General features: G+C 37.6%; 2 protein-coding genes across 2 annotated transcripts; both read left to right on the top strand.

Moving 5' to 3' along the window:
* Positions 1-3,572: 3,572 nt before the first annotated feature.
* Positions 3,573-17,214, top strand: cfap65 (cilia and flagella associated protein 65). Its single transcript, XM_060877359.1, has 31 exons — positions 3,573-3,720; positions 3,909-4,011; positions 4,178-4,344; positions 4,521-4,720; positions 5,242-5,366; positions 5,479-5,701; positions 5,854-6,122; positions 6,259-6,456; positions 6,598-6,987; positions 7,150-7,278; positions 7,566-7,805; positions 7,891-8,115; positions 8,221-8,367; positions 8,569-8,734; positions 8,879-9,007; positions 9,916-10,129; positions 10,228-10,356; positions 10,964-11,140; positions 11,541-11,607; positions 11,735-11,845; positions 12,190-12,315; positions 13,524-13,673; positions 13,821-13,964; positions 14,593-14,709; positions 14,905-15,042; positions 15,151-15,201; positions 15,312-15,502; positions 15,620-15,745; positions 15,833-16,093; positions 16,771-16,905; positions 17,028-17,214. Exons 1-31 carry the CDS (start codon positions 3,629-3,631, stop codon positions 17,110-17,112), a joined length of 5,025 nt encoding a protein of 1,674 aa, XP_060733342.1. The 5' UTR covers positions 3,573-3,628; the 3' UTR covers positions 17,113-17,214.
* Positions 17,215-19,488: 2,274 nt separating this feature from the next.
* Positions 19,489-21,538, top strand: LOC132850557 (melanoregulin-like). Its single transcript, XM_060877195.1, is given in 5 exon segments — positions 19,489-19,645; positions 19,648-19,682; positions 20,440-20,530; positions 20,802-20,932; positions 21,458-21,538. Coding segments are annotated over 5 exon segments (495 nt in total).
* The last annotated feature ends 4,973 nt before the right edge of the window (positions 21,539-26,511 follow it).

Raw genomic sequence — 26,511 nt, 5'->3', positions numbered from 1 at the left:
AAAACAAATGCTCCTAGGAGAAAAGAGGAACTTTATGGTGTGTGTGTGTGTGTGTGTGTGTGTGTGTGTGTGTGTGTGTGTGTGTGTGTGTGTGTGTTGTGCACAAGATTGTTGCATAAACATGAGCGCAGTCTGTCTTTGTCAAAATGAAAAGCCTTTTGTATTTATAAGGATTAAATGCATTTTACTGGAGAGGACGCCCTGCCTTGCCAAGTCAGAAGAAACAGATAAACAGACCGTAAATTCTAAGAAACAATTCTCACTGGCATTTGGCGGAATAAGTCTACACTCAAATCTGAATCGCGTTTAAATTGGAATTGTTCCTCGTCGATCTCCGTCGTTGCCAAGGAGACAGTACACAACTCTTCATTGGTCACGTGGCGAACAATACTCGCAAAAGCTCTAACACATTTGTTTGTACACATTATAATCACCACACTGTTGAAAAACAATAGCAGTGAAGCAGGTAAGATAAAAGAACTATCGTAATTCATCGCGAAGTTTGTGCAAACAGTTTGTGTTAATTATGATAGAGAGGAAAATGGCTAGTTAATCAAGTTAGTAGCTTTTAATTAACTTTATTTAACAGGTTAAAAACAATAATCAACTTTAATGTGCAACTAAATGTCTGATAGATGTGCTTTAAAATTACACTTTTTCCCTTTGTCCCCCTATGTCTCTCTCTCTCTCTCTCTCTCTCTCTCTCTCTCTCTCTCTGTCTTTCTCTCTCTCTCTCTCTCTCTCTCTCTCTCTCTCTCTCTCTCTGTCTCTCTAACTCTCTGTCTTTCTCTCGCTCTCTCTCTCGCTCTCTGTCTCTCTAACTCTCTCTCTCTCTCTCTCTCTCTGTCTTTCTCTCTCGTTCTCTCTCTCTCTCTCTCTCTCTCTCTCTCTCTCTCTGTCTCTCTAACTCTCTGTCTTTCTCTCGCTCTCTCTCTCTCGCTCTCTGTCTCTCTAACTCTCTCTCTGTCTCTCTCTGTCTTTCTCTCTCTCGCTCTCTCTCTCGCTCTCTCTCTCTGTCTCTCTAACTCTCTGTCTCTCTCTGTCTTTCTCTCTCGCTCTCTCTCTCTGTCTCTCTAACTCTCTTTCTGTCTCTCTCTGTCTTTCTCTCTCTCTCGCTCTCTCTCTCTCTCTCTCTCTCTCTCTCTCTCTCTCTCTCTCTCTCTGTCTTTCTCTCTCTCGCTCTCTCTCTCGCTCTCTCTCTCTCTGTCTCTCTAACTCTCTGTCTCTCTCTGTCTTTCTCTCTCGCTCTCTCTCTCTGTCTCTCTGTCTCTCTAACTCTCTTTCTGTCTCTCTCTGTCTTTCTCTCTCTCTCGCTCTCTCTCTGCCCCCCCCCCCCCCCAAGCTTAATGCCAGGTTGCAACTTAGACTATCTATCTATCTATCTATCTATCTATCTATCTATCTATCTATCTATCTATCTATCAGATATAGATAAACCCAACCCATGATTCTGACTCTGATTCTGATTCTAATAACATGGGACTAATTTAAGATTAAATTTAAGAATAAATTAGTTATAGGACTAATATACTTGTTATGTTATTAGTAATGTAGATCATATTAAAATGTATAATTTTGTTAGTTTGTACAATTAATTTTGGGCCTTGTAATAAGAGCGATCAGATATAAAAAAAACTTCTGTAATTATTAGACTGTAATTGATTGTTCAACTAATAAGCTCGGTATTGTGCATACACAAGGTCTAAAAAATGTTTGGACACCCCTGGGATACAGTGAGCAATTATGTACATACAATTTTGAAGTTGGCATTAATTGTAGATTTGCTTGAGGAATAAAAAAAAATATTTTATGTATTTTATGTTTGGAGTGATTTCATTTATTTGATTTATTTCTCTCTTTAAAAAAAATCTCTGGTACTCATGCATTTATAACATATTCTAAAATTCTGAAAACTCCATTATTTAATGCATTAAAGCCTATATTATAATGAATGTAAAATGTGGTGTTTTTTTTACCAACAAACTGGAAAAACAGTTTGTTACTGTTCAGCAAAATTGAAATTAGTATATTTACTGTACTTAGATACGTCTATAAATATCCACTATGTTTTAATTTGTGAGAGAGACCCACAGAATAATAGATCTGTATGTGTTAAACATTTGTTTGTTCAGACTGATGCAATGCTGGCTAATATTTCAAGAGACCCTCTGAACACTGGGATTCGGAACAGACATGGCATGCATGGAAAGGTAAGAGGTTCACACTATAGTCTGCATGGACAACACATTTATGTAAGTATATAGTTAACTACTGCAGAGTCTGTTTAGTGTCAAGATAATATGAGTTATGGCTTGTGATAATATATCACCATGTTTTGTTTTGTTATATAAACACAAACAAAACAGCGTAGACCCATTATCAAAAACTAAACGATTTTTATGCTCTTTAAATGAAATAAAAGACAAATATAATTGGTACAAAAATAGATTTTAAGATCCACTTAGTTATTTGTGATTGAGAGTAATAATATAGTTATTAAAGCAAGCATGATACGTTTACAAAAGTGTTTCATGATTTTAATAAAGTAGGCTATATTGTAATATTTACCCTTGACCTACATTATTATAAAATATAAAATACTATAATTTATAAATAATAAGCATGTGCTAGTACAATTATATTGCATAATTGTAATATAAATGTACTAGCACATAGTATATTTTGTATTATGATAATAGTCTCACTTTTATTGTGGTTTAAAATACAGTCACACTACAGTGAGACAGTCCTAAAATGCTTCTTTACTGAATGTTCTTTCATCAGGTGGAGCAATCGGAGTGGTAGTTCTACCTGCTGTATTGTTTAAAAATCTATGGAAAAAATGGTTGTATAAATACTATATTTGAATTTCACAAAAACAGCAACTGACGGAATGGAGCTCTAATTGAATTAACTATTTTATTTTATTTACACTTTTTTTAATGGTCCATTTGGTGATCTTTTTGAAACGAGAATCATTAAAAGACTAATTCTGCCTATGGAACAGTTTTAAATGTGTGGTGATCACATACTTCTATATCATTAGTAGTTCAGTGTTTATTCAGAACATCTGACTGAATGGCTACATTTTGCTATATTTGAGCTATATTTATTACTTAAGTATACCACTATACTAATATTATATTAGTAATAATATGGTCTAATAATCTAATATGGCCCCTTTAATATAATGAAAATATTCTGACACCCCTGGTCTACAGTGAGTAATTATTTACCTACAAAATAACATACATTATAGATTTTTGTAGCAATTCCCTGATTCAGTAACACAGCACATGGGATCTGATAAGCTAAAGTTTGTTTGCCTCAATTTATTTAGGATATACTGCCCTCTAGTGACCATAATGACACTGTGCTCACTAAACACCTACAGAACGGACAGCATGTGTCCTAACATTAAATGAAAAGGCTGTCATTTAGGTTATGTTTAGCACTGCTGTTTCAAGACTGATTTACATCTCAGCTGTAATGTTGCTTTCACACAAAACAAAGGTGTTAACAGCTGGTTGCTTGCTTGCTGCAGGTTTCTGGTCAACAACGATTCAAGGGGTCTCCAAGAAAATCATCCAGACAAAGCCGTTTCTTAGGAGTGGAGACCTTGCCGGAGATGGTCTGGGAGGGCTGGGAGCTGGGAAAAGAATATACCAAGTCACTTATTCTGAAAAATGTGAATGAAAAACTACAGAAACTCAGATTCCGGTGAGATTTTATGTAACAGAGAAATGTTTAGATGTAAACATTTGTGAAGTGGATATGTGAATTATCTGTTGTAGATGTAGAAAAATGTAAGAAAAGTACACACATTTTCTTGTGAAACCGCATATTTTGTATGAATTTATATATCACACTGATTTTAATGCCTTTACATTTCACTCTTTATATTTTAGACCTCCAGAGTCCAAAGTCTTTACCACATTATTTCCTCAGACCATCACTCTTAGTCCTGGGATGTCTTTTTCTCTGCCAATCACTTTTCATTCTCTTCATGAGGTACTACATTCAGACAGATTATATTTGGTTATATTATTTTTAAATTATATTTTTTCCCTATATGTATGCATTTTTATGTCTGTTTATTTGAACATTTGTAGAAATTATATACATTTATTCATTATTTGACTAATTGCTCCTGTGCTTTGTTACATTTGCTTTGCAGTGTGAGCATTCGGACAGTATTGAATTCCAGTGTAAGGAAGGGACATTTAAAGTAAACCTGCGTGCACTGATGCTACATCATTCATTGGAGCTTCCTGATTCAGTGCAGCTTCCGTTGTGTGCCGTCCATCACAGCACAAACACCAGCTTTCTGTTCTGCAATGCCAGGTATGGAGACCTCAGTTTAAATCTTAAATTAAAGAAAATTTTCTTGAGAGGTCATGGTACTTTCAGAACCATTAGGTACTGTAAACATCAGATATGTGATTTAGTATCACATATGTGATTTAGACTTTAAAAGAAACCTTTAAGACAAGCCAGTAATCAATGGTGTTGTGTGTTAGTAAGCTGCAGACCTGTTTCCAGTGGGTGGTGGAGCCACCATTCCATCTCTCCCCAGCGAGTGGGGTTTTGGAGCCAGGACAAGAGCGCAGAGTCTCTGTAACTTTCAAACCACAGCAAGCACTGGTATACCAAAGAGAGGCCACCTGCACATTCGGGAAGGAAGGAGAAAACACATGCACAATGTTATTGAAAGGACTGGGTGAGTTTAGCAAATATTTGGCTGAGGAATTTAGTTAATAACTAAAGACTTGAGACAGGATACAATTAAGGGTTAAGGGATTTGTTCCAGAACTCAACAGTGGCAGCTTGGTGATATTGGGATTTGAACTCATAAAACCTAAATCACAGGATCACCACAGCCCAATTATATAAGTCTATATAGGGTTAAAGGAATTTAGGACTTTTCTCAATGTATCTATGCACTATATCCTATATCAGGTTATTTGAATTTAATAAAAGGCACAATTTTAACACTCTATATACTTTCTCTAAATACAAGCTGTTTTTGATTTACCCCTTATATTTACATCTGTGGGTCCACATTTCCATTCCCCAGTCACCTATCTATCCTATTAATTTAATTTCATGAAATAATTCACAGAATTTACTGAATTATGTGTTCTAGTAAATACAAATATCAAAATATGTTGAGAGTTTACAGGGTTGAAGAAAACAATTAAATTTAAACATAAAATTAATTATTTTCATTTTTTTTTAAAGCCAAGTACCCATACCTACAGATCAAGTCCCTTGGCCAGGAAGAAGATGGTAGACTACTCCAATTTGGCAGTGTAGCAATTGGAAGCTGTTTAGAAAAACATTTTGAGATCTACAACCCTTCTTCAGTGAGTCACTATGTCTCTATATGTAATATATCTAATACTTTTACTACTTATAGCAATATTATTTGTTGTCTTGATTTGTCTCCAATTAATTGCGGCCCTATTCCTCTTTCAGGTGTTGACTTCCTTCTCTCTGACTCATGTGAAACGGCCGGCTCTTATGGAGTCTGTGTTCCAGTGTGATGTGCAGAAAGGGCAAGTGTCTCCGTGCTCAGTACTGAAAGTGTCCGTTCGTTTTACTCCGCTTACTGTGGACAGCACCAGCGTAGACTACTTCCGCCTCAGCTGCCCTGGGGGAACCAGCACAGATGTGCTTAAAGTTACCGGCTCATGTATAGGTGAGACAAATTATTTAAAATTCTGTACCAATGTGCATTTTGTGATTCTCTCTAGACGTGTATATCTGCAAAAATTGTTTAATGCCATAATGCAAGTAAAGTTGTAAGGTAGCAAGGACTGAGTTTGGTATGTATCTTCCTGATTCCTGCAGGTCCAGTAGTTACTTTAAGCTCCTCTGTGGTGGATTTTGGCTGTGTGGAAGAGGGAGAAGAAGCCATGCGTATTATTCATATCATAAACTCTTCTACTGTCCAGGCTTATTACCAATTTGACTTGGACCCTAGCAATCATAGTGTGTTCACACTTGACCAACCTTTTGGGACTCTGCCAGCCAAGGGAAGCATCCTTCTGCGTTTAAGTTTCCGCCCCCATCACCCTATCGCCTATCACAAGAGAGCAGCGTGCCTTATACTGCACAGGGTATGTCATTATGGCACGGTTAGAAATTATAGTTGCTCTAATTGCTTTACTTATTCACTAGGAGTTGATGAAGTTTATGGGTGTGTATGTAGACCACAGTTATAGTTAGGCCATTATTTAATTTGTTTTTTTTAAGGAGCCACTTTTGTTGGACTTGATTGGCACCTGTCACTCAGAACAGCTTAAGCCAGCCATCTTACAACCCAGACATCTGCATGTGTACAGAAAAAACCTGCTTCGTGGTTTAACCTGTTACCCTCCCGATATACTCAGTGCAATGCTGGCTGAGCATAAACTGCAACAGGATGAAAGTGGGGCATTATTATTTCAAAAGGTCTGTATTCATTGATTGTGTTTGCTTGTGGATGAATCGTTAAATCTAATCAATACACATACCCAAAAACACATCCAGTTACTACAACAAAAGATGGGTAACACAAAGTGTTTAAAAATTTGTACATAATTTACCTCTTAGGACTCATCAGAGGACACCGCTTTGTCCAGGCCTCCTTTATCCCTGGGGACCATGATGGAAGAATATTTCTACATGAACGTGACAGATAAAACAAGAGAACATCCTGATGTGAATGGAAATCCTGAACGTTTCCCCCTGCCCCATGTCACAGTTGAGCCATCTGAACTGCTTTTTTACTCAGGGCCCTCATGTCAATCCATCACCATCACCAACCACACCAAAGGCGAACTCAGCCTGCTGTGGACCCCTGTTCCTGACTCACCCTTTTCCATCACCCCTCTCACATGTGACCTACGTCCTCTAAAGTCCACTGTCTTCATAGTGACATACGCACCCAAAAAGCACAATGTCTTCCATGCAGCACAGCTTGAGTGTTTCACTCTCTACAAGGTAAAGCAGAGACACTTTTTTGTGGTCGGTAGTGCTTGAGACGTTTTTCTATATTCTTTAAGAAATAGGAGATTTGCTATTTTATAATAAATAAATAAATAAATAAATAAATAAATAAATGTGTACACCCACTTGGGTCTCTGAACCTAGCAGATTTTGCAGGATTATCAGCAGACAGAAGACAGAACTCTATGCCCTCCCTGGTGTCTCACAGTTAGGGTTACTGCTCACTCATTTCAGCCTGGAAATGAACACTTCATCCCTTGCTTCTCTCTGCAGCCATCTCATGTGGTGAGTTGAAAAAATGGTTGATAATCAAAAGATTGTTAATAAAACTACATTTGGTATCATTAACAATGCTTGGAATTTCAAACAAGGTATTATTATTATTATTATTATTATTATTATTATTATTATTATTATTATTATTATTATCTCTCATTTATAAGACCTGCTGAAAATGATATGTTAACTGAAGTTTGAACATCTTTTAAAAAAAATGATATTAAAATTCTGTAATGTCTCACACAGAGATCATTTTACTAGCTTTTTTTCTGTGTGTTCCCTGTGTTTTGCAGATGTTTCCAGCTTTGAATCTGGTCTCCTACAGGAGTGTTCTACTGCAGAACACAGGAGACCTTCCTCTTATCTTTAACTTGACTACAAAGGACTTTCCTGGTGTATCTGTATTGCCCCCTAGTGGCTCGGTACCACCAGGCAGCCACCAGATCCTCATTCTCCGATCTACTCCTGCTGAAGACAACCCTAGCTCTGTACCTCTGAGCCTGCAGTTAAATGCCAGTCCCAAACACTCACAGGTATACTGAAAGGTGCAAATTAACGTTCAACACTGTAGGTTTTGATTCTGGAGCATACTTGGTTCACTGTTTTTTCTTTCTTTAGGAGCTAAGCATGGTGAGTGTGGCAGAGAGGCCACGCATCACTTTGGATGGTGATGGAAGCTTGTTTTTCAGGCCCACAGCACTAGGCTCCTGCTCCAAGGCATCTCTGAGCATCAAGAACTTTAGCAGAGTAACATTACACTTTCACTGGAGGGTCTGTGAATCAGATCGCAGAGTTCTCTCTGTACAACCACACGCAGGTGTGCTGCAGCCCAATGAATCCCAGGTAAGTGACTGTGTGATTAGTATAAAAATCTTATACTAGTCTTATACGAGTCTTATACATCTGCCTTTTCTTTTTAAGTTAATCAGAGCTGTTGTTTCTGTTCAGGTCCAGACATGGTCCTTCACTCCAGTGGAGGAGATAACGTACAATATGAAGCCTAGTCTAATTTTCTGGCCCATTCAGAACCCAGAGTATAAAAGGTCCAGGCTCTCTCTTAAAGTTGTGGGATTGTCTGCCAAAGGTTCCATACAGGTGTGTATAAAGCAGAGATTGTATTTATAAAGGAATATCATTTGACAGAAACAAAAAAGTATGTAAGTTCTGCATGGTGCAGTGGTTCATGATCTCAATGCATGTTTTCATACTCATATATCTAGTCAGTTAATTCATGCATGATGCCACGAGGAGGTGACTGTATGTGCATGTGTGTTCATGAAATTCTTCTGATTTCAGGCTGGACACTCATTTCTGGATCTGGGTGAAGTATTGGTTGGCAGTTGTAAGTCATTTGAGGTTCCTCTCCTGAACACTAGTCCATGTGCTGTTAGCTTTTCTCTGTCTGTGCAGCAAAACATCAGTGCTCCAGGCATTCCTGAGGGCTCACTCGAAGACCCGCTCGGTAAGAGAACGCCGTAAACAAATATCTCTAAAAATAAAAGTATCTGTATGTCTTAGCACTTCCAGATGAACTATAAATTATATATCATTTTTCGCACTGTTGTTTTGAAATGTTGCCTGTATTTAACTTTCTTTTTTTCTGCAGCTCTGCACTTGGAAAGTGTGACAGGAACAATTCCAGCTCAGTGTCAGCTGCTAATTCGCTCCACAGTGAGACCGACACGCAGAGTCCGATATCGCTGGACCATCTGTTATAAAATCCTTAATGCTTCTGGTACTAAATTCATCATTTCAACAAATTAATCAGCATGAACTCTATTTATACAGAGCTTTATGTGTTTGTTTTATGCAAACAAACAAAGCCCCCACACTATATGATACAATTGCTTAAAGCAATGAGTCGATATTTGACATCAAATTTTATTTAATATTATATGATATAATTTGATATGTGACCATGTGACCATATGTGAATATGTAACCAATCTGGGGAAATTATTATGACACAGAGGACTATTATAAGCCAGCCTATATACACTATTTACACAATAACTTTCACACACCAGTTGGTTATTCTTTTTGATATGTTTTTTTCATTCATTCATTCATTCATCTTCTACCGCTTATCCGAACTACATCAGGTCACGGGGAGCCTGTGCCTATCTCAGGCGTCATTGGGCATCGAGGCAGGATACGCCCTAAACCCATCGCAGGGCTTTATATTCACATATAATTCATAATTGTTTTTAATCAGTTAAAATAAGAAAACAGATCATAATTGATTCATATTGATTTATGCCCTTTTTAATTGTTACCATTTAAAATAATGCATTGATCCAAATTGTCCAAACATTAAATCCCTAATAAATAATAACAACGTGTCTTTACATTGAAGATTTGTGCTTTATATGAAAAATATAAATTATATGAGTCACAGATATACCGGTTTTAAGCCAACAGTGTTTTGTTTTGCCCCTGTATTGATTAAGCTGAATTTATTTTATATTAATATGCTTATGCTAAACTTTCTTTTCAATTTTCTTTTTTTTTAATGAATCTTAAATTGAAATTAAAATACATTCCCAGATACCTAATAGCTTTTGCACTTTTGTCTTTGTTCATTCTACTTCCCTTTTCCTCTTTGCTATATTTAATGTCATTTGTGTTTTTCTGCCCCCTCAGGATTGGTGGCGGGGGATTCTTGCTCTCTGTGTCAGGTTGAAGCAGAAGGTGTTTATCCCACTCTGGAGGTGACAGATGCCCGTAGCAGTGGCAGCGTGGAGGGTTTAAGTAAGCTGTATCTCTGGAAGCTCTTCTGTCTTCACGATCTTAATACTTACTTGCTCAGTGAGCCAGGTCCAGCTGAGCTTATCTACAGAGTGCCCACTAGACACAGGTAACACCTTATCCAGGACCTACATCAAACCTCACGATTATACAGAGGTTTTGGTATAATCTATTATGTTTGTTTGAACTGCTTGGTGTGTTTTGCAGTTTCCGTCGCTGTCCACCTGTCTTAACTTCAGCCATGTTGGATTTTAACTTCAGCGCTGCTCCTCTGGGTGCCGACCCCTCCAACGTCCTGCTCATGTTTGAGAATACTGGGAATATCCTTGTAGAGTGGTAGGTGCTACCAATTACTACCTGTCTGACATTTAATGAGATTTGGTTTTATTTATTTATTTATTTTTGATTATATGAGTAATTATTATTATTGTTGAGTGCATTTATTAAAGATTAATTTATACGAGATCAAGGGGTTTGGACAGAATGATAAGAGACACAGTATACCAGAGCTCTTGAATTCTCAAATCTGATTATCTGGTTATTGATTAATACTCACATATGTATGGTTTCTACAATAACCATTAACTCACAAGTATATATTATTGCAGCTACACCACGATATCTATACATAAATGTTCTCATATAGGTGGTTCTCCTATTTCATCTCTAAGTAATCTTTTTAAAAATATCTAAAATATAAAATACATTTCAACTCTAAATTGTCTAAGTTTTTTTTTTTATATATATATATCTTTCTGATATACAGTGTAAAATAAATACAGCATGAACCCTTTTTTGGAGAACATGTTTGAATAAATCTGACAAGGCATTTGTGCATTTTATTTTCTGCAAAATTATTATGCAATTCATGAAAATACATTTCTTTATTCTTTAAATTAGCATGGAAAGGGGTTACTGGCTTATTAAATGATCTCTCTGACAGGACATTTCTGTTCCCGGAGGATCAGCAGATTGAGCTGGAGTGCTGGGCTGAGAGTGCAGAGTTAAGCCCCACTGAGCTTCTTCAGATGAAGGTGCAGGACAACAGGATGTTCTCAGTGTCTCCGCGCTCTGGCGAACTGCAACCTGGCCAGCGGAGAGCAGTGCAGTTCACATATAGGTAAAACAGTGACTGTCTTTCTCATCTACAACATGGCTTCATTTGTTAGACTTTCACACACCAGGTTCATGTAGTACACTAAGAACACCACTGCACTTTATTATGACTACATTTACACTGGACTGATATCAGACTCAATATACTTGTACTGTATGTGCAAAATCTCCCTCTATATCATTTTTGGCTGCACATATTTTCAGGTTGCTATTATTTTTACTTGCTCAAGCAAATTAATTCTCTTGCTCAGTCTTTTGTCTTTTTATACTGCATAAAATTTCACCTAGTTTTGCACTGGGAAGGAGTGAACAACTGCACCAGAATTTCACTATTTATAGATAATAAAACACTTGACACATGACAATAAACATGAAACTTCTGAAACAGCATTCTTCTGTTACAGACATGACTTCACTGGGACATATCGGCTTCCTGTCCTACTGAAGCTCTCTCATGGCAGAGAGATTCTGGTAAGACATTCAAGAGCCTTGGTACTGAATATGACTTGCATGTTGTTTGCATAGTGTCGGTGCACTTTAACTTGGATATAGAAGTTAATGACATGTCCTTTGTTCTGGTTTTGTTTTATCACTTCAGCTGAATTTTATTGGTGTAACTGTGGAAAAGGACAGGCCATACCTTCACTTTCCCTCTACTCGACATGTCTTTACTCCTGTGGCTATCGGAGGATTTAATCCCCCAAAACAGGTTTGGCTCATCTGCCTTGATGTGGTTCCCTTTGGCTGTTCATGCTGATTCCCATATTGACTTAGAAAGGTTCAGGTTAACAGAATTGAATTTATTATTTTGCACAAATATACATCTGATAATTCTACTATCTATTTCTCCCCATAGAGCAGGTTGTTGAATTAGCGCAGTACTGTATAATACTTATATATATATAATAATAATTATAATTACAGAGTCATAATTATTTCCCTTGTGTGTGTGTGTGTGTGTGTGTGTGTGTGTGTGTGTGCATGTAGGTGTATGAGTTGTATAATGGAGGAGCTCAGCTACTTAGTTATCGTGTGGACACTCTGCCGCTGCAGGAACTACAGGAGGAGAACTTTAATCATCCTGTCCTGCAGTGTCTGAACCCAGATGGAAATGTGCAGCCTGGATGCACAGCCACACTGGAGTGGATATTCTCTCCTCTGGAGGCTAAAACATACAGTGTAAGTTCCTTCAGTAATCATTACACACATACAGATACACATATTGCTTGATCCAGAGATGTTTATGTTGTGTGTATGAGCACCTAAATGCCCGAAGATGTTTCTTCACTATCATGTTTGATAAAGAGGTTATGGCCAGCTGATGTTACACATATAAAGTTTAATCACATTCATAATCATATCCAGCATTGGACAGTTGGATTTAGAAATTCATCATGACTACTACTTAGTAGATTTAGCTGACTTTAACATAAATAGGTAGTATATAAAAACGGGGGTGTTTGTACTAGTTAGCACTAGTTTGTAAATGGTAGGCGTTGCCGGAGATGGTGAGTAGTAAAGATTACACACCTGCCAGAAATGTTATGTTTCAATGTGTGTCTTTTTCACACACAGTATTAACACTGGTCGGTCGGCACTGTTTCTGTTACTGTTTACTATTTATTGTCTTTTGTGTACTGCATTTTTTGTACTTTTTGTATTGTCTTGTAACTTTGTGTCTGCACTGTCTCTTGTCCTGCACTGTCTTGTCCTGCACTGTCTTGTCCTGCACTGTCTTGTCCTGCACTGTCTTGTCCTGCACTGTCTTTTGTCCTGCACTGTCTTTTGTCCTGTACTGTCTTTTGTCCTGCACTGTCTTTTGTCCTGCACTGTCTTGTCTGTCTTGTTTGTCTTGTCCTGCACTGTTTGCACCAGGTTGCACAGTTGCACTTTATGTGGCTAAGACTACTTACAAGTCTTTAGCCCTGTCTTTGTTTTTATGTAGCACCTTGATCCTGGAGAAACATTGTCTCATTTCACTATGTACTGCAACAGCTATATATGGTTGAAATGACAATAAAAGCTTCTTGACTTGACTTGACTTGACTTGAAAATAGCCATAGTTAATATAGAGCCTTTGTTTTGAATTGTTCCAAGCCTGTGTCTAGTTTCCTCATTTCCTATAGAATCATGGTGGTTGTTACATAATGCTAAAAGAAAGACTTGTCAGCTGCCCAACATTATATTGAGTGCTTCATTTTGAAAAACATCATTTAAATAGGCAGATCCGGATGCACTTTGAGAGTCTGTGGTGCAACTGAAGAAAATGGGAAATCTAAAAAAAAAACTAAAATTTCAATGTATTATTAAACTTAAATTCAGCTAGTGCAGGGATTTCAGAACACATCCCATCTTTTAAAGTCCCTGTTATACCCACATATATTCAGGTGGACATCCTTATTTACGTGCTGGCAGGAGATACTGTGCTGGTGACATTTGAAGGCTGTGGCTTTGACAAGAGAGACTCTGTTCCCCTTCATGTTCATGATGGACGTCTTACTGTACCTTGCACTCAGAAATTGCCTTTACCCGGACAGGTGGGTGATGGAGAAACATTAAGAATAGTAATTCAGTATAAATTCTATTGTGTCTGCATAGTTATGTTTGGACTTTCCATTATATTTCTAGATTTTAATATTCTATGGGTTTTTTAAAGCAACACTTTTTTCCCCACTTGTGTGAAGATGGTGTTCCTTTCAGAGGAGAGAGTGTCTTTTGGTGACATTCCAGTCAGCACTCGGAGCACACGTATCCTGTTTCTGACCAATAGCTCTCACACTGACCGAGTTCTCTATTCATGGAAACTGAGAGAGCAAGATGTCAAACAGGTGTGTCAAATGGGAATTATGTACATTTACGATTTACATTTACTGTGGACCCCTTATCCAGAGCACCTTACAGAAATGCACAAATAATTTCTGTTTGTTAGATATTTTATTTGCTACCTACATATGTGAATGTTAACAGTCAAATATTTGTACACATCTGCTAATAGAGTCTTCAATTTTACTATATTCTACTATTTTAGAGCAGTAAAGAACACATTAACACTCTGAAATAACATCTATGGAATTATGCAATTAGAAGGAAAGCTGATAAACTAATCTAAAGTACATCTTTTATTTATATCAGTGTTTTTGAAGAAACATATTTTCTTAACCAGCTCCATGAGGAGCTTAATCTAGGAGGCTTTTCTTAAAGTTGTTAAATAAGCAGATCTCCTAACTGCACTACTTGTTTGAGGAAATTATTTTAAATTCAGACTATTTGTTTTACATAATACATTATTAATACATTTTACCTGGTTACATTGCTTAACATAATTTCTATGGCATTATTTTGTATGTATTTGAAGCAAATTTCAGTCATAAGCCTTAATTATATGAAATCAGTGCAAAACTTATTTTAACAATTTATTGCGACAAATAGTGTATGTGTATTTGTCTGTCTCTGTAGGCAGTGCAAATTCATCCAGTAAGTGGATCTCTCTGTGCAGAGGAGAGTGTTTGCTGCATCCTCAGTATTTCCACCTTAAGCAGCCCCACATTCTACCAGCAAGATCTCATCTGTGAAGTAAGTTCTCTCTCTCTCTCTCTCTCTCTCTCTCTCTCTCTCTCTCTCTCTCTCTCTCTCTCTCACTCATTTACTCTGTAGCAAAGCTGTATACTCCATTTTTATGTTGCATAAACATAAAAGGCCTCACCACCACTGGGATATTTAATCAAAGATAGTGATGCTAGTAAAATGTGTCATGCTTGTGTTTGCCAGATCACAAAAGAGGCAGATTTCGCTTGTTACCAGAGAGACCTACAGCAATGGGAGGTGGACAAAGAGAGAAAAAAACATGAGTTCACCATAACGGAGAAAGACCTGATACAGACAAAACCTCAGGATAAAACAACTCAGGTTCTGCTCCAACCCTTAGTATATCAAATACATTAACACAGGCACTGTCTAGTTGTGTTCCATCCTTATTGCTTACCTATGTAATGAAATAGTTTCTTTCTCACTCAGGGAGGAAAAGCAGCCCAACAGAAAAACTCCACTAAAACTCGGAAATTCAAGGTAAAGCTGTACAGGTTTGCCTCACGTGGCTCTTGTGTATGGCGGTGTTTTATCTTTTGCAATGTTGCTAAAACTCAATAACTAATCATTTATATTCCGTTACATTATAGGCGCTGCCACCCATCCGCAGTAACAGCGATACAGTCAAGGCAGAAAAGAAAGCTCAGGAGGAAATAGGGCTGAGACGACCAGAGCCACCTCGCCCAACACTGCTTCACCTGGGAGTCACTGCACGCTCACACTCCCTGCTAGAGTACCAGGCACAATTCTCATCTCAGTTCAGCAAGCATCACATCTACAGGTGTGTACTGTATGCAGAAAGCATGTGTTCAATGTGGTCAAATATATCACTTCTTTAAAAATATTAGCTAATGAAGGCAAAAGTATAAAAGCCATGACTGTCCAGGTGTCTCTTCAGATCTGTGTCGTCAATAATTCCTGAGTCTGGATCAGCTGAGAGTAATCTCTTTACATCAACCATGCCTCCTCTCACCCATGGCCCAGAGAGAGACCTTCTCATACACACCCTCACATCTGTGCTCAGGTACACACCAACTCATCCAGTTATTTATCTCCATAGATGATATTGAGCAAGTAAAATATTTAACAAATCACACTTTTACTTCTATAGAAGTCTCTTGGATGATCCTGCGTTCCACCAGGAATTGCAGAACACCTTGAATGATCCAGTGCCCTATTTCACCCAACTTCGACCTGCTTCTCCAAGTCTGCCCACGACTTCCACTGAGACACCACACGCAAATTACTCAGTCTGTTTAACTGACTCTAGACCAGACACTGTGGCACATTCTCACACACAGTCTGAGGGTGAGTGTGAGCCGCAGTCATGTCAGGAGCTGAACCCTATGCAGGTGCAGAAATCCATTCGTAGGTAAGTTGTGTTAAAAAAATCCTGTTAGAGTTTGGAACCATTCGCTAACATTTACAAATTGAATTAAATCCATCTTTTAAATTAAATTTAGAGAGTGTTTATTCTACTTAAAGAGTAATATGAAGACATTATACCTCATTTTATTTGTTATTGTTTATTTAGCCATTTATCTCACAGAGTTCTGAATTTATCCAGCACTTTTGGGCATAATGATAAGTTACTTTGCAAACAATTTAAACATCTTAACTGGAAAATTTTCAATATAGTTTTGCAGACATACATCACCTCATTAAAGCAATGGTGTCCTGTAGAATCTGGGAAATTGTTAATCATTAGATGTCTAGCACAGTATTTTCGAGTTTAAATAATATGAGAGTAAAATTTGAGGGTATTTGCGGTGAACAGTGTAAGAATTGTTTTACTTTTGTATATTTGCTGGGGTTAAGGCTAGGGCCAAGTCTAACCCGATCACATTGAGCCAGGAGTCAGCTGTCTCTTATTTAACCATTTAAAATAATTCTGTATTTTGCAAATTGTGCAAAACCAAGATTCAGATACTCTGCTCTGACTGGAACCCTATGTAGTTCTACACTACCATATGTTATAACCCTGTGCAACTCTGTCTGTATATATATTATATATTGTCATTTTTATATGTATCTCCTTCCCCACTACAGGAGTCCAGAGTTTGGTGATCTGATGGAGGAGATTCTGCTCAACACTCTGCAAAACCTAATGACAGAGGCTTTCCTGGGGGAGCTGGTTCTGACGGCCCGACCACGCAGCATCGCCTTGCCGCCATGCTCAGCCAGGTTAAACATTGCCTCACACTCACTTGACACCGTTTGACTCATCATCTTACTGTGTTTGCAACAAATCATCAGTCAGAATACACTGTATACAATGTTTTAAGGGTCACTCTGTTTCTACGCAGGAGAAACTCCGGGAGACAATCCAGTGGGCATCTGGTGTGTGAGAGTGGAACGGATCGACAGCACACCCTGGGGAACAATCCATAGATGCCTTGCATTGCTCTGCTCTCAAACCTGGAGTCTCAGCACCACTGATTTTCTCCATATAGGAATCATTTTGAACTACTCAGCATCAATGTATTCTCAAAATCTTGTCTGTTTTCATATATCGCATTCTTAATAAATTAAAAATAAAAAAAAGAAAAGAAAAATGCTGCTTTGTTTACTAAAACTGGTGCCAATACACACATTTGGACTTGACTTAAATCATGGCATGTATGTTTGTCTCAAGAGCTGTTTTTATTAGCCTCATAAAGAGGAGAACATTCTTTCTGGCCTAACAATTACAGTGGCAGTTGTGGTTGTTCCTCAAAAATGATGTGGTCAGCTATAAAATCTCACTAATTCAATGACTGGGTATGTAAACTAATGCAATGTATGCCTTAATTAATAGTCATCTCAAATAACTTAATCTAGTAATGTAATGGTGGTGTAAATAGATACAGTATAAACAACTCTTCTATTTCGTCCTTCTTCCTGCTTGTCGTTGGTCTAGTAGCTGCTTAAACCCTGCAGTCATATGGAAAGAGACACATTATCAAGTTACAAAATTGTACTAAAGATAGATAACAGCTTGAGCCAATCATTATCATTCTGATATTTTTTAAGGTAGTGTAATTGTGGGTTCTTTGTTTTGAGAAGATTAGATAAGCTATCTATAATGTGGTTATTGATTAATGGATGGGGGCACGGTGGCTTAGTGGTTAGCACATTCGCTCACACCTCCAGGGTTGGGGTTCGATTCCCGCCTCCGCCTTGTGTGTGTGGAGTTTGCATGTTCTCCCCGTGCCTCGGGGGTTTCCTCCCCCGGTCCAAAGACATGCATGGTAGGTTGATTGGCATCTCTGGAAAATTGTCCATAGTGTGTGATTGTGTGAGTGAATGAGAGTTTGTGTGTGCCCTGGGTGTCCGTCCAGGGTGTATCCTGCCTTGATGCCCAATGACGCCTGAGATAGGCACAGGCTCCCCGTGACCCGAGGTAGTTCGGATAAGCGGTAGAAGATGAATGAATGAATGATTAATGGCTTAACTGTAGTATGTTGGAAATCCTTGGAGCTCAAACAGGTGCATTTTGTAAAAAAGAAGAGCAGTACACTATATTATGGTAAGTGACAATTATTTCAATCACATTTCTTGAGTGCATTATGTTATTTTATTCATTAAACACTAAATGATTTTAGTATAACGTACTTTTAGTTAACTTATATAAATGGACATACTGCATACTATAAGGACCTTACAATAAATAAACTTGTTTCAGTTTTAGATTTATCAACAAGCAAAAGTCATTTTTAGTGATGTGCGATACCACTTAATTCCTATTCGATCCGATAGCAAATAATACCCAGGCTGGTATTGCCGATACCGATACCAATACCAATACTTTTTACATATTTTATGTGTAGTGTGATATGACAACTAGTTTGAAGTTTGAATAAACATAAACATTTGTTTTGAAACAAAATATTCTATATCCACGGGAAAGCTACTCGTTGCATTTATTTTATTAGGATAGCTTACTTCATGTTTCACTATTGTTTTCTATTTGAACAAACTGCTTTCTGTTAGCTTGTTGTAAGAATGCTGGGATTCCGGGGAACTCCTGAACATTAAAAAACTAAAGCCTTAACAGACGTGAATAACTTTCCCACAGTCAGTGATAACGCGACTATCACGATATCTCTCTGTACCTCGATAACTTCTGCCGCTGCTACCAAATGACTCATTGACTGAAGTCTGTCTTGCCCTAAAACATTGCGTCTTCTCGCCCTGGACCTCCTCCTCAGACCGCCGTTTCATTATATCATCATATTCACTCATGACTTAGTGGTGTTACCACTGTATTTCACTGTCTTTCCACACACATCACACACAGTGTCACTGCTGTCTTCACAGCTAAAATACAGCCAGACGTGACTCCTTTTGCGCTCAGCTTTAGTCACGCTTCAGTCTGAGGGCTGCAGCGGCCGGCTCAGTCACAGAGCCGCAGTGCACACACACCTGACAGGCGGAAGGAGAAGTAGTTCCTTCCCCTAACCGGATATAAATAAACTTTTCTGGTGACAGCAAGTTACTTATGATAACATAAACACTCACTCCAAATTACCGAGTTTAAATATCGATCTTTTTATATGAGAATCGATACTAGAGCAGGAGACGTTGGGATCGTAAATATCGATACTTTAGTATCGATCCGCACATCACTAGTCATTTTCTCCCCTGTGACCAGCAAAAAGTTCTCTAAAAAGTAATCTATTTGTTTTTGTTGTTCAAAACCATCAGAATAGTGTCATCAGTAATAGAGGTCTCCTAGGGTTAGTGTCAGGGTTAGGGTTAGCTCAATTTAGGAACTTCTTGACATGCATGATTGGTTTTGTCAGTTCTCAGTCCAGGAGAAAGGCGAGTGTGTTGAGTGAAAGTGAAGTGTGTGTCAGAAATGGGGCAGGAGTGAAAGCCTGGGGACTTCCTCACACCTCCACGTCTATTACTGATGGGCACTCAGAGCAGAAAATGTAGACTTTTACATCATGAGGAACCAGGTGGATAAAGACCCTGAGGTGAGGGACATTTATGCTAATAAACTTTGTCTAAAAATGTGATTTTGTGATCACTATGTATAAATATTGCATTGCTAATAAACAGAACCATTTTATAACTCATCAATTAATGTGATAGGATTTGTGGGAACGTTTTGGATTGCATTCCCTAATGCAATCACCAATTCAGACAGTCTTTCATTCCTTAAGTTTTACACAAACACACTGAAAGAAATGGAGAGCTTGCATTTTGCCATCAGTGTATTTGTATATTCTGTTATTAGACAAAATTGCCAAAAAGTATGTGGACACCTGCCCATCACACCCATTCCAGTTAATACCAAAGGGCAGATCACTAGACTTCTTCCAATCAAACCATGTCTTCATGTATAGGAGCATTGTCCTGCTGGAACAGATTTGAGCCCCTTAGTTCCAGTAAAGGGAAATTGTAATGTTACATCATACAAAGACATCCTATCATGCACCAACTAATATATATTTGCTAATAATATTGCTATGTTTTTTTATACTTTTGTTTTACAGTTTAATGTAGTAAGCCTCTAGTACAAGCTTCAGTTGGCTTGCTTTTCATTCGCAGGTTGAAGAGCACGATTTGTAATATATTTACTGTTTAATTAAATCTGTATTAGAGTTAACCAGTTAGTGCTGCAGTAAAGCTACAGCACATGCCGTAAATACTTGGTTCAGTGAATTTTTTTAGGATACACAAGTTAGCTTGTGGTACTATTCTGTTACCACTGCATTTTGTGTATGTTAGGAGTGGGAGAAGCTGAACTATCATATCCACACACTGATGTATGCTCGTCAGGAGGTGTGTGCGCACATGAAGTAGATCATACTGCAGCTGGGCAAGTCTACCTTAACATACCTCCATCCCAGCCTCCTCCCCTTGTATTTACTCTACCCATGCCACAACATTCCTGGCACTGGTACCATTTGCAAATTTTATGTAATCGTTCCTACTTATTTTCTGTTCAACTCGTAAGCTTAAGGGTTCAGACTTGTGTATGTGCTTTATATGGCAATACAGACCATATGTTATAAATCAAGGGAAAATTGCTGTTTTTACTAAATGTGTTTGATTGTACAAGAATGGGCTTTTTGTGGGTGTTACACCAGGTTACCAAAGGGAGGTGGACTCACTGTTTGCAGTGAATAAACAAAGTGTAATGAGTAATCTGGAGAGAGCCTGAGAGCTGCTGCCCAGCAAAGAGACCAACAAAAGACTCCTCTTCATCATGAGAGGTTTTGCATTAACTTAATATATAACTGGTTAGAGATATGGATCTAGAAACTATGGAACATTGGGCATGAGGCATAAATACACCCTGAATGTGATACCAATCTATCACAGGGCACCATGCATATACACACATGCACACAAACTGATGCACTTTATTTAATATAGGGGAATTTAGTGTCCCACCTACCACCATATTTCTGTGAAACATGTGCACCACCATGCCAAAGTAAATAATGATTGAACTAGATGCGCTCTAAAACTCATTCATCATATTTGTACTGCATACTTATTTTCAAAACCATAAAATATGTCTACATAAATAGTGATCCTAAAATTGCAAGCAAATTATCAATTTTTTAGAAACATTACTTATTGCCACTTTCCTTGGGGCTTGAAAATCAGAACACTTCACAGGTACAGTATATATTAGCATATTATTGGTCATATTTTATTTGTTACATTATTTTTCATAGCAGGTGGAATAAGAGAGCAGATTATATAATGTGTTTTATATTCATGCTTTTTCCTTTAGCAGGATCATTTTGTCTCTTTAGATAGTGCTGAGGGCTTTTTGGGATTGACTAAGGAGAAATATTCCCTAACCAAGCTATGAGAGTGACACTGAGACCCACATGGTTTGTGAGTAAAATCACATATGTGTACATGTATGTGAGGTGAGGTGAGGTGAGGTGAGGTGAGGTGAGGTGAGGTAGCTATCTGACTGATGGTGAAATATACAGATGCAGAACTGGGACTTAGAAGAGTCTTGGGCAAAACTAGAATAATACACACTAGTAATTTGAGAACCATTTTAGCAAATATAGAAACAATCAAAAGAATTCTGTTTAAAATATTTTGTTGTTAAGTGCACTTCCAAAAGTATTGTAGCTGTTAGGATTGTATATGAATAAGTAATTATTCAGATTTAGCGCTTTATTTTGCAGTGTTTCTTTCAGGATAGTAGCAGAATACTCTGCTAAGAATTTTTTATACACCCATGAACCTTTTTTCTGTGAATGGTCCAGCAATATTGTATGTACCTGCATAGTAGTGAACGATGAAGCAGCTTTACAGAACTTAAACATAGAACAAAAGGTTAATATAAAGTATAATATAAAGATTCATAGAATGTAAAAATTCAAGATTAATATTAGATAGATTTAAGTGTATCTAATCTTATGAAATCTTGCTACTATGAGTCCTTTTACTATTACTATTACTAGTACTATGAGTACTATTAGTTTCACTAATTTGTACAGATTTGTTCTCTTGAATTTATTGCCAAAATGGTTTGGCGTTAATGTTTTTATTTTTCAGCTGATATGCAGTGTAGAGAAAATCAAATACAGAATATTTTCAATGGTTTTACTAAATGTCTTCTCGTTTTACATGATGATATGTAAAAAATATTGTTTTATTGAATTTTATATAGAACTGAGAAAAATGATTGGATTTTTTCTGTAGTTTGTCAACTTCAACACCAGGTGTCAGTATGAACTATATTTCTACATTCCAGCCTCAATATCTTTTGTTCCAGTCCTTTAAAAGGTCATTAAGTATTATAAGACCTTGAATAACTCCCTCTAATACAGATGTCTGTTTTGTGTCTCTTTATTGGTCCCTTTCTAGATATGTCAGTGTGGTCGCGATTTCAGTTGTGTGTAGTGACCTACATATTGTTCACTCCAAGGCCTTCTCTTCTCTGTTTCTCTAAGAAACAGATGTGCAAATGGAAAAAAAGGGAAAAGGGGGGAAGGAGTTTAGTCACTTGCAGGCCATGTGAGCTTGGCTCTTCTCTCCCTGTAGAAGGTAAAAACCTGCATCTTGTTCTCATTATGCTTAGAGTGGGTGAGTGTGCATTATGAGTGTGTGTTGGGGAAAAACGACTGGCTGGATTGTCACAGCCTTCCAGAAGTTGCTGGAAATATATGCCTTTGACTGATGGAGAATGAGCACAAGTGTGCAAGGCTGACGTCATCTCTTGGAAATGCAAGTCGTCATCCTTCACCTCATCTGTGCAGTACTGAGAGAAGCTGGATTGTGCTTTTACTGCACAGAGTTTTGTTCTTTTTAAACTTGGTTAAATGCTGCTGAGGAAAACTGAGCCCAAAATAATTATTTAGCCCACTCGCTTTTTTTATCACTTCTTTCTTTTTACTGCTTTAAAGCTAATACTTTGTCAGTTTTTTGTACTAATGCATAAGGCCTTAATTCACATAGAGGTGTTATAACCTGGGTTTATCTCTAGAGCTGTTTTTTGGCAGAGGAGACTGAAGGAAAAGCTGTCAGCAATCCTCCAATCTGCACAGTCTCAACTTTCAAATCAGTTGCTTCAGCTGAACCATGTCTTCTCAACGTAGCCTCTAGAAAGCCTCTAAGACTGTTTCCTGTTTTTTTTTTTTAATGCTTATCAGTAGACAACAAGCTGTCTGGGCTATCTGCTGTCTAGCAGTATATTTGACTTTGACTGAGGGTTTAGATCTCAGACTAGTGTGCTGTGACTGCATCTGCATCAATGTGCAGTCAGCATAGATGGTCAGTCTTTAACTTCCAAATGATTTAGACACCAGCTGTAATAACATGAGACTTACAGCATGGATCCATAGCCTCACTACTTTGTGTACGATAAAAAAAATACAACATGGGGAAATCCAGCCCAAACCTCAAACATGCTAGTGTCACAAACAGTAGCCACAGATCTACTAGTCAAGTAGTTTGGGTATGATGTAGAAACAGCTACCTTGGCAGACTCAGCAATAGACAGCATGCTAGTGACCACTAGGAATTAGGAACACCTAAGTTAAAGCCAGTGGACCACCTCATGTTCTGTAGAGTTCTAGCAAGGGTTCCAAAAGGGGTCTTAGTCATTTAATTAAAAAAACACATCAAAGCAAAGCAGATGAGATCAGACAACACACTGCTTTGGCTGAAAGGATACCGGTCCATTTTCTACACTTGATATATAATCCTCAAGTTGGAAGGCTGTCAACTTGTTGTTTTGAGCTTTTCTTTTTGACACAAAGACATGTAAATGTATGCGTATATGTAATATTGTATGTTACTGCCCTGATGAATGTCCAGTCCAAAAAAGATTTCCCTGAGGGGATAAGTATACCTTATCTTATCTGCATGTGGTCTGACGTGTATGAGGCAAAAAGCAGAATGGGAATGACTGTTGTATGACAGGGGTATGTATTGCAAATACTGTGTATTATGTCTTATCAAGATCTCAACATGCATGCATGTATTCAGGATAGTATCCAGGTTGGTATCCATTTCTTCATCCCTGGTTAGATTAGAATGGGTGAAATAGAATAACTTTTATAGTAATAAAATTAACAAGCTGTCAAAAGGATCAACCATAAGCATTTGAAATTTTTTGGTCTATTTTCATATATTTATAATTCTAAGAAATATAATATAGACTTATTAAATAGGTAGTTTTTATGGATTTGAGTATGATATCCAGAAATTTGTTGGTGAAGCAGCAAGAGCAGCAGTGGTGAACACTGGCCTTTTTGCATTATAGTTTGTATTTTTTTTTTTTCATATTTAATCAGGAGGAGGTTAGTCCCTGGTAATAAATGTCACCTTCTGTTTGAAGCAGTATAATTTAATTGTATGGTTGCACAAATATTTTTCCATAAGTCTGAAGGGAAGTATGTTGGACCCAGACAGACCCAGCAGACACAGGAGACCCTAGGAGGTTGTAACAACAGATCTCGGTCTACCATGCAGTGTGATTCCCAAACCCTATCCTGAGGCCCTCATGCTTTACATGTCCATTACAGTTGTTCCTTATGAAAGGCACCTAACACAGCTAGTGAAGCTCTTGATAGAGTGTAGATTAAGATGATAAGCACACAAAGATCAAGTGCTTTCTGATGTATGGGAGTGCTAGAGCACTAATATTTACTGTTTATTGTAATATTGATTTTTTTAATATTGTTCTACTAAATCTGTATTGTATTTGTAACTAATATGAATCATTTTAATGTTTTCCTGTATTGAGAAGAGCATACAAACCTATTGCCATATAATCCGGGTGGAACTTCTGAAGCATCTTCAGACACTTACCCAAAACAGATGTATTGATTTTTTGTCATTGTTAATAAGAATAATTTATTGTTATATTAAGCCAAAATATTGTTTGTACACTGTAATTGTTTCTGTATCTTTTAATGTTTCCGTTCTACTCTTTATACAGAGGCATTATCCCAAATATTCTTCTCTGTAATATTCTCTCTGTTCTCTGTAATCAGACATTTGTAACAGATATTGAATATTTATTCATTTCAGGTCTGACATGAGAAGGACTGGATGGTTAAAGTAATCAGGTTTGTTAAATTAGGAAAAGCCCCAAGCAATATAAAGGTAGGAACATGAGACTATTCATTTCTACTCTCCATACAATAATAAATTCTGGTTCATAATTGATATTTCCACTCTTTTTTATTTTGTCTCCATTTACAGGTTTTGTCAATAGCTTCATCCTCAGTATCAGGATCATTGTGTTTAATGCTTAAAGACAGTTTTTTTTCAAACCATCTTTTTTCTCAATTCCTTCAATGTAATTCCTTTCACTATACCTACATTTGGATGTTGCAAGTATGTGAAATAAAGGCAGTGAGGACATTAGGATGGATTTCTCATCATAGGGACACTTGGCACTTTAAAGAAGTATTTAAACTGTCTGGAAGATCCTGAATTCTGTCTCTGCTCTCTTTTCCACTGCCCAGTTGGAGTGAAGCAAATGTGAAGCCAGATTCTTCCATGTCTCCATCCCTCCCTAAGTCAAATGTCGTTTTTTTTTTTATCAGTGGAGGACTTTATAAAGATATATTACTCTGGATTTTCTTCAGAGTTCACTTCAGAGCGTGTCTATGATACCAGATCTGATTTTACGCAAAGGCTTAACATGGAGTTGTTCATTAATTAGAGTGCAATATATCCATAATATTTTCACGGTTTAGAAAGATATGCTTACAGCTGCATTGAGACAGTGTATCATAGAACTGTTTATCCTGCTCAAGGTCACAGTGGTACGCCATCATAATACATTTGTCACTGATATGCTAACTCATGTTTGTAAGGGAGGACCAAAGTTAGCTGGTGGTATTCCAGATCAGATAGAAACCTCCGTGTCAGGCTCCTTGAGCACCATCAGTTTAGCATCCATTGTAACATGAGCGCAGATGCTGTTACTCTGTAAGCTGTTTGCCCAAGGCTTCCCATTTAGTTATGGGAGATTTCAGTCAAAAAAAAGACACTTAATTGAATAATTAGGGTGTGCTATATTTACAAAGTAGTAAAACTCACTGGTCATTATGTGAAGGATTAAAGAGCAATCCGAGTTCTCTTTCATTGCCCTTATTCATGAGCAGAGGCATTGGGTTTCATGACAATAAAAATGGGTAAAGGGTTGAAGTGTTGTGTTTGGACTTAAAAGAGAATAAGAGGATAATATATGACCACTGCTCTTCCATTTCAGGGGTCTGCTTTGTTTCAGTGTTGAAAGAAATGGTGATATAAGGGTCTGAGCCAGTACTGATTTCAGTTTGGCACTGCATAGACTTAAACTGTTGT

The sequence above is a fragment of the Tachysurus vachellii genome, chromosome 8 (genome assembly GCF_030014155.1).
Source record: "Tachysurus vachellii isolate PV-2020 chromosome 8, HZAU_Pvac_v1, whole genome shotgun sequence".
Classification (NCBI taxonomy): Eukaryota; Metazoa; Chordata; class Actinopteri; order Siluriformes; family Bagridae; genus Tachysurus; species Tachysurus vachellii.
This window is presented reverse-complemented; position numbering and strand designations above follow the sequence as displayed.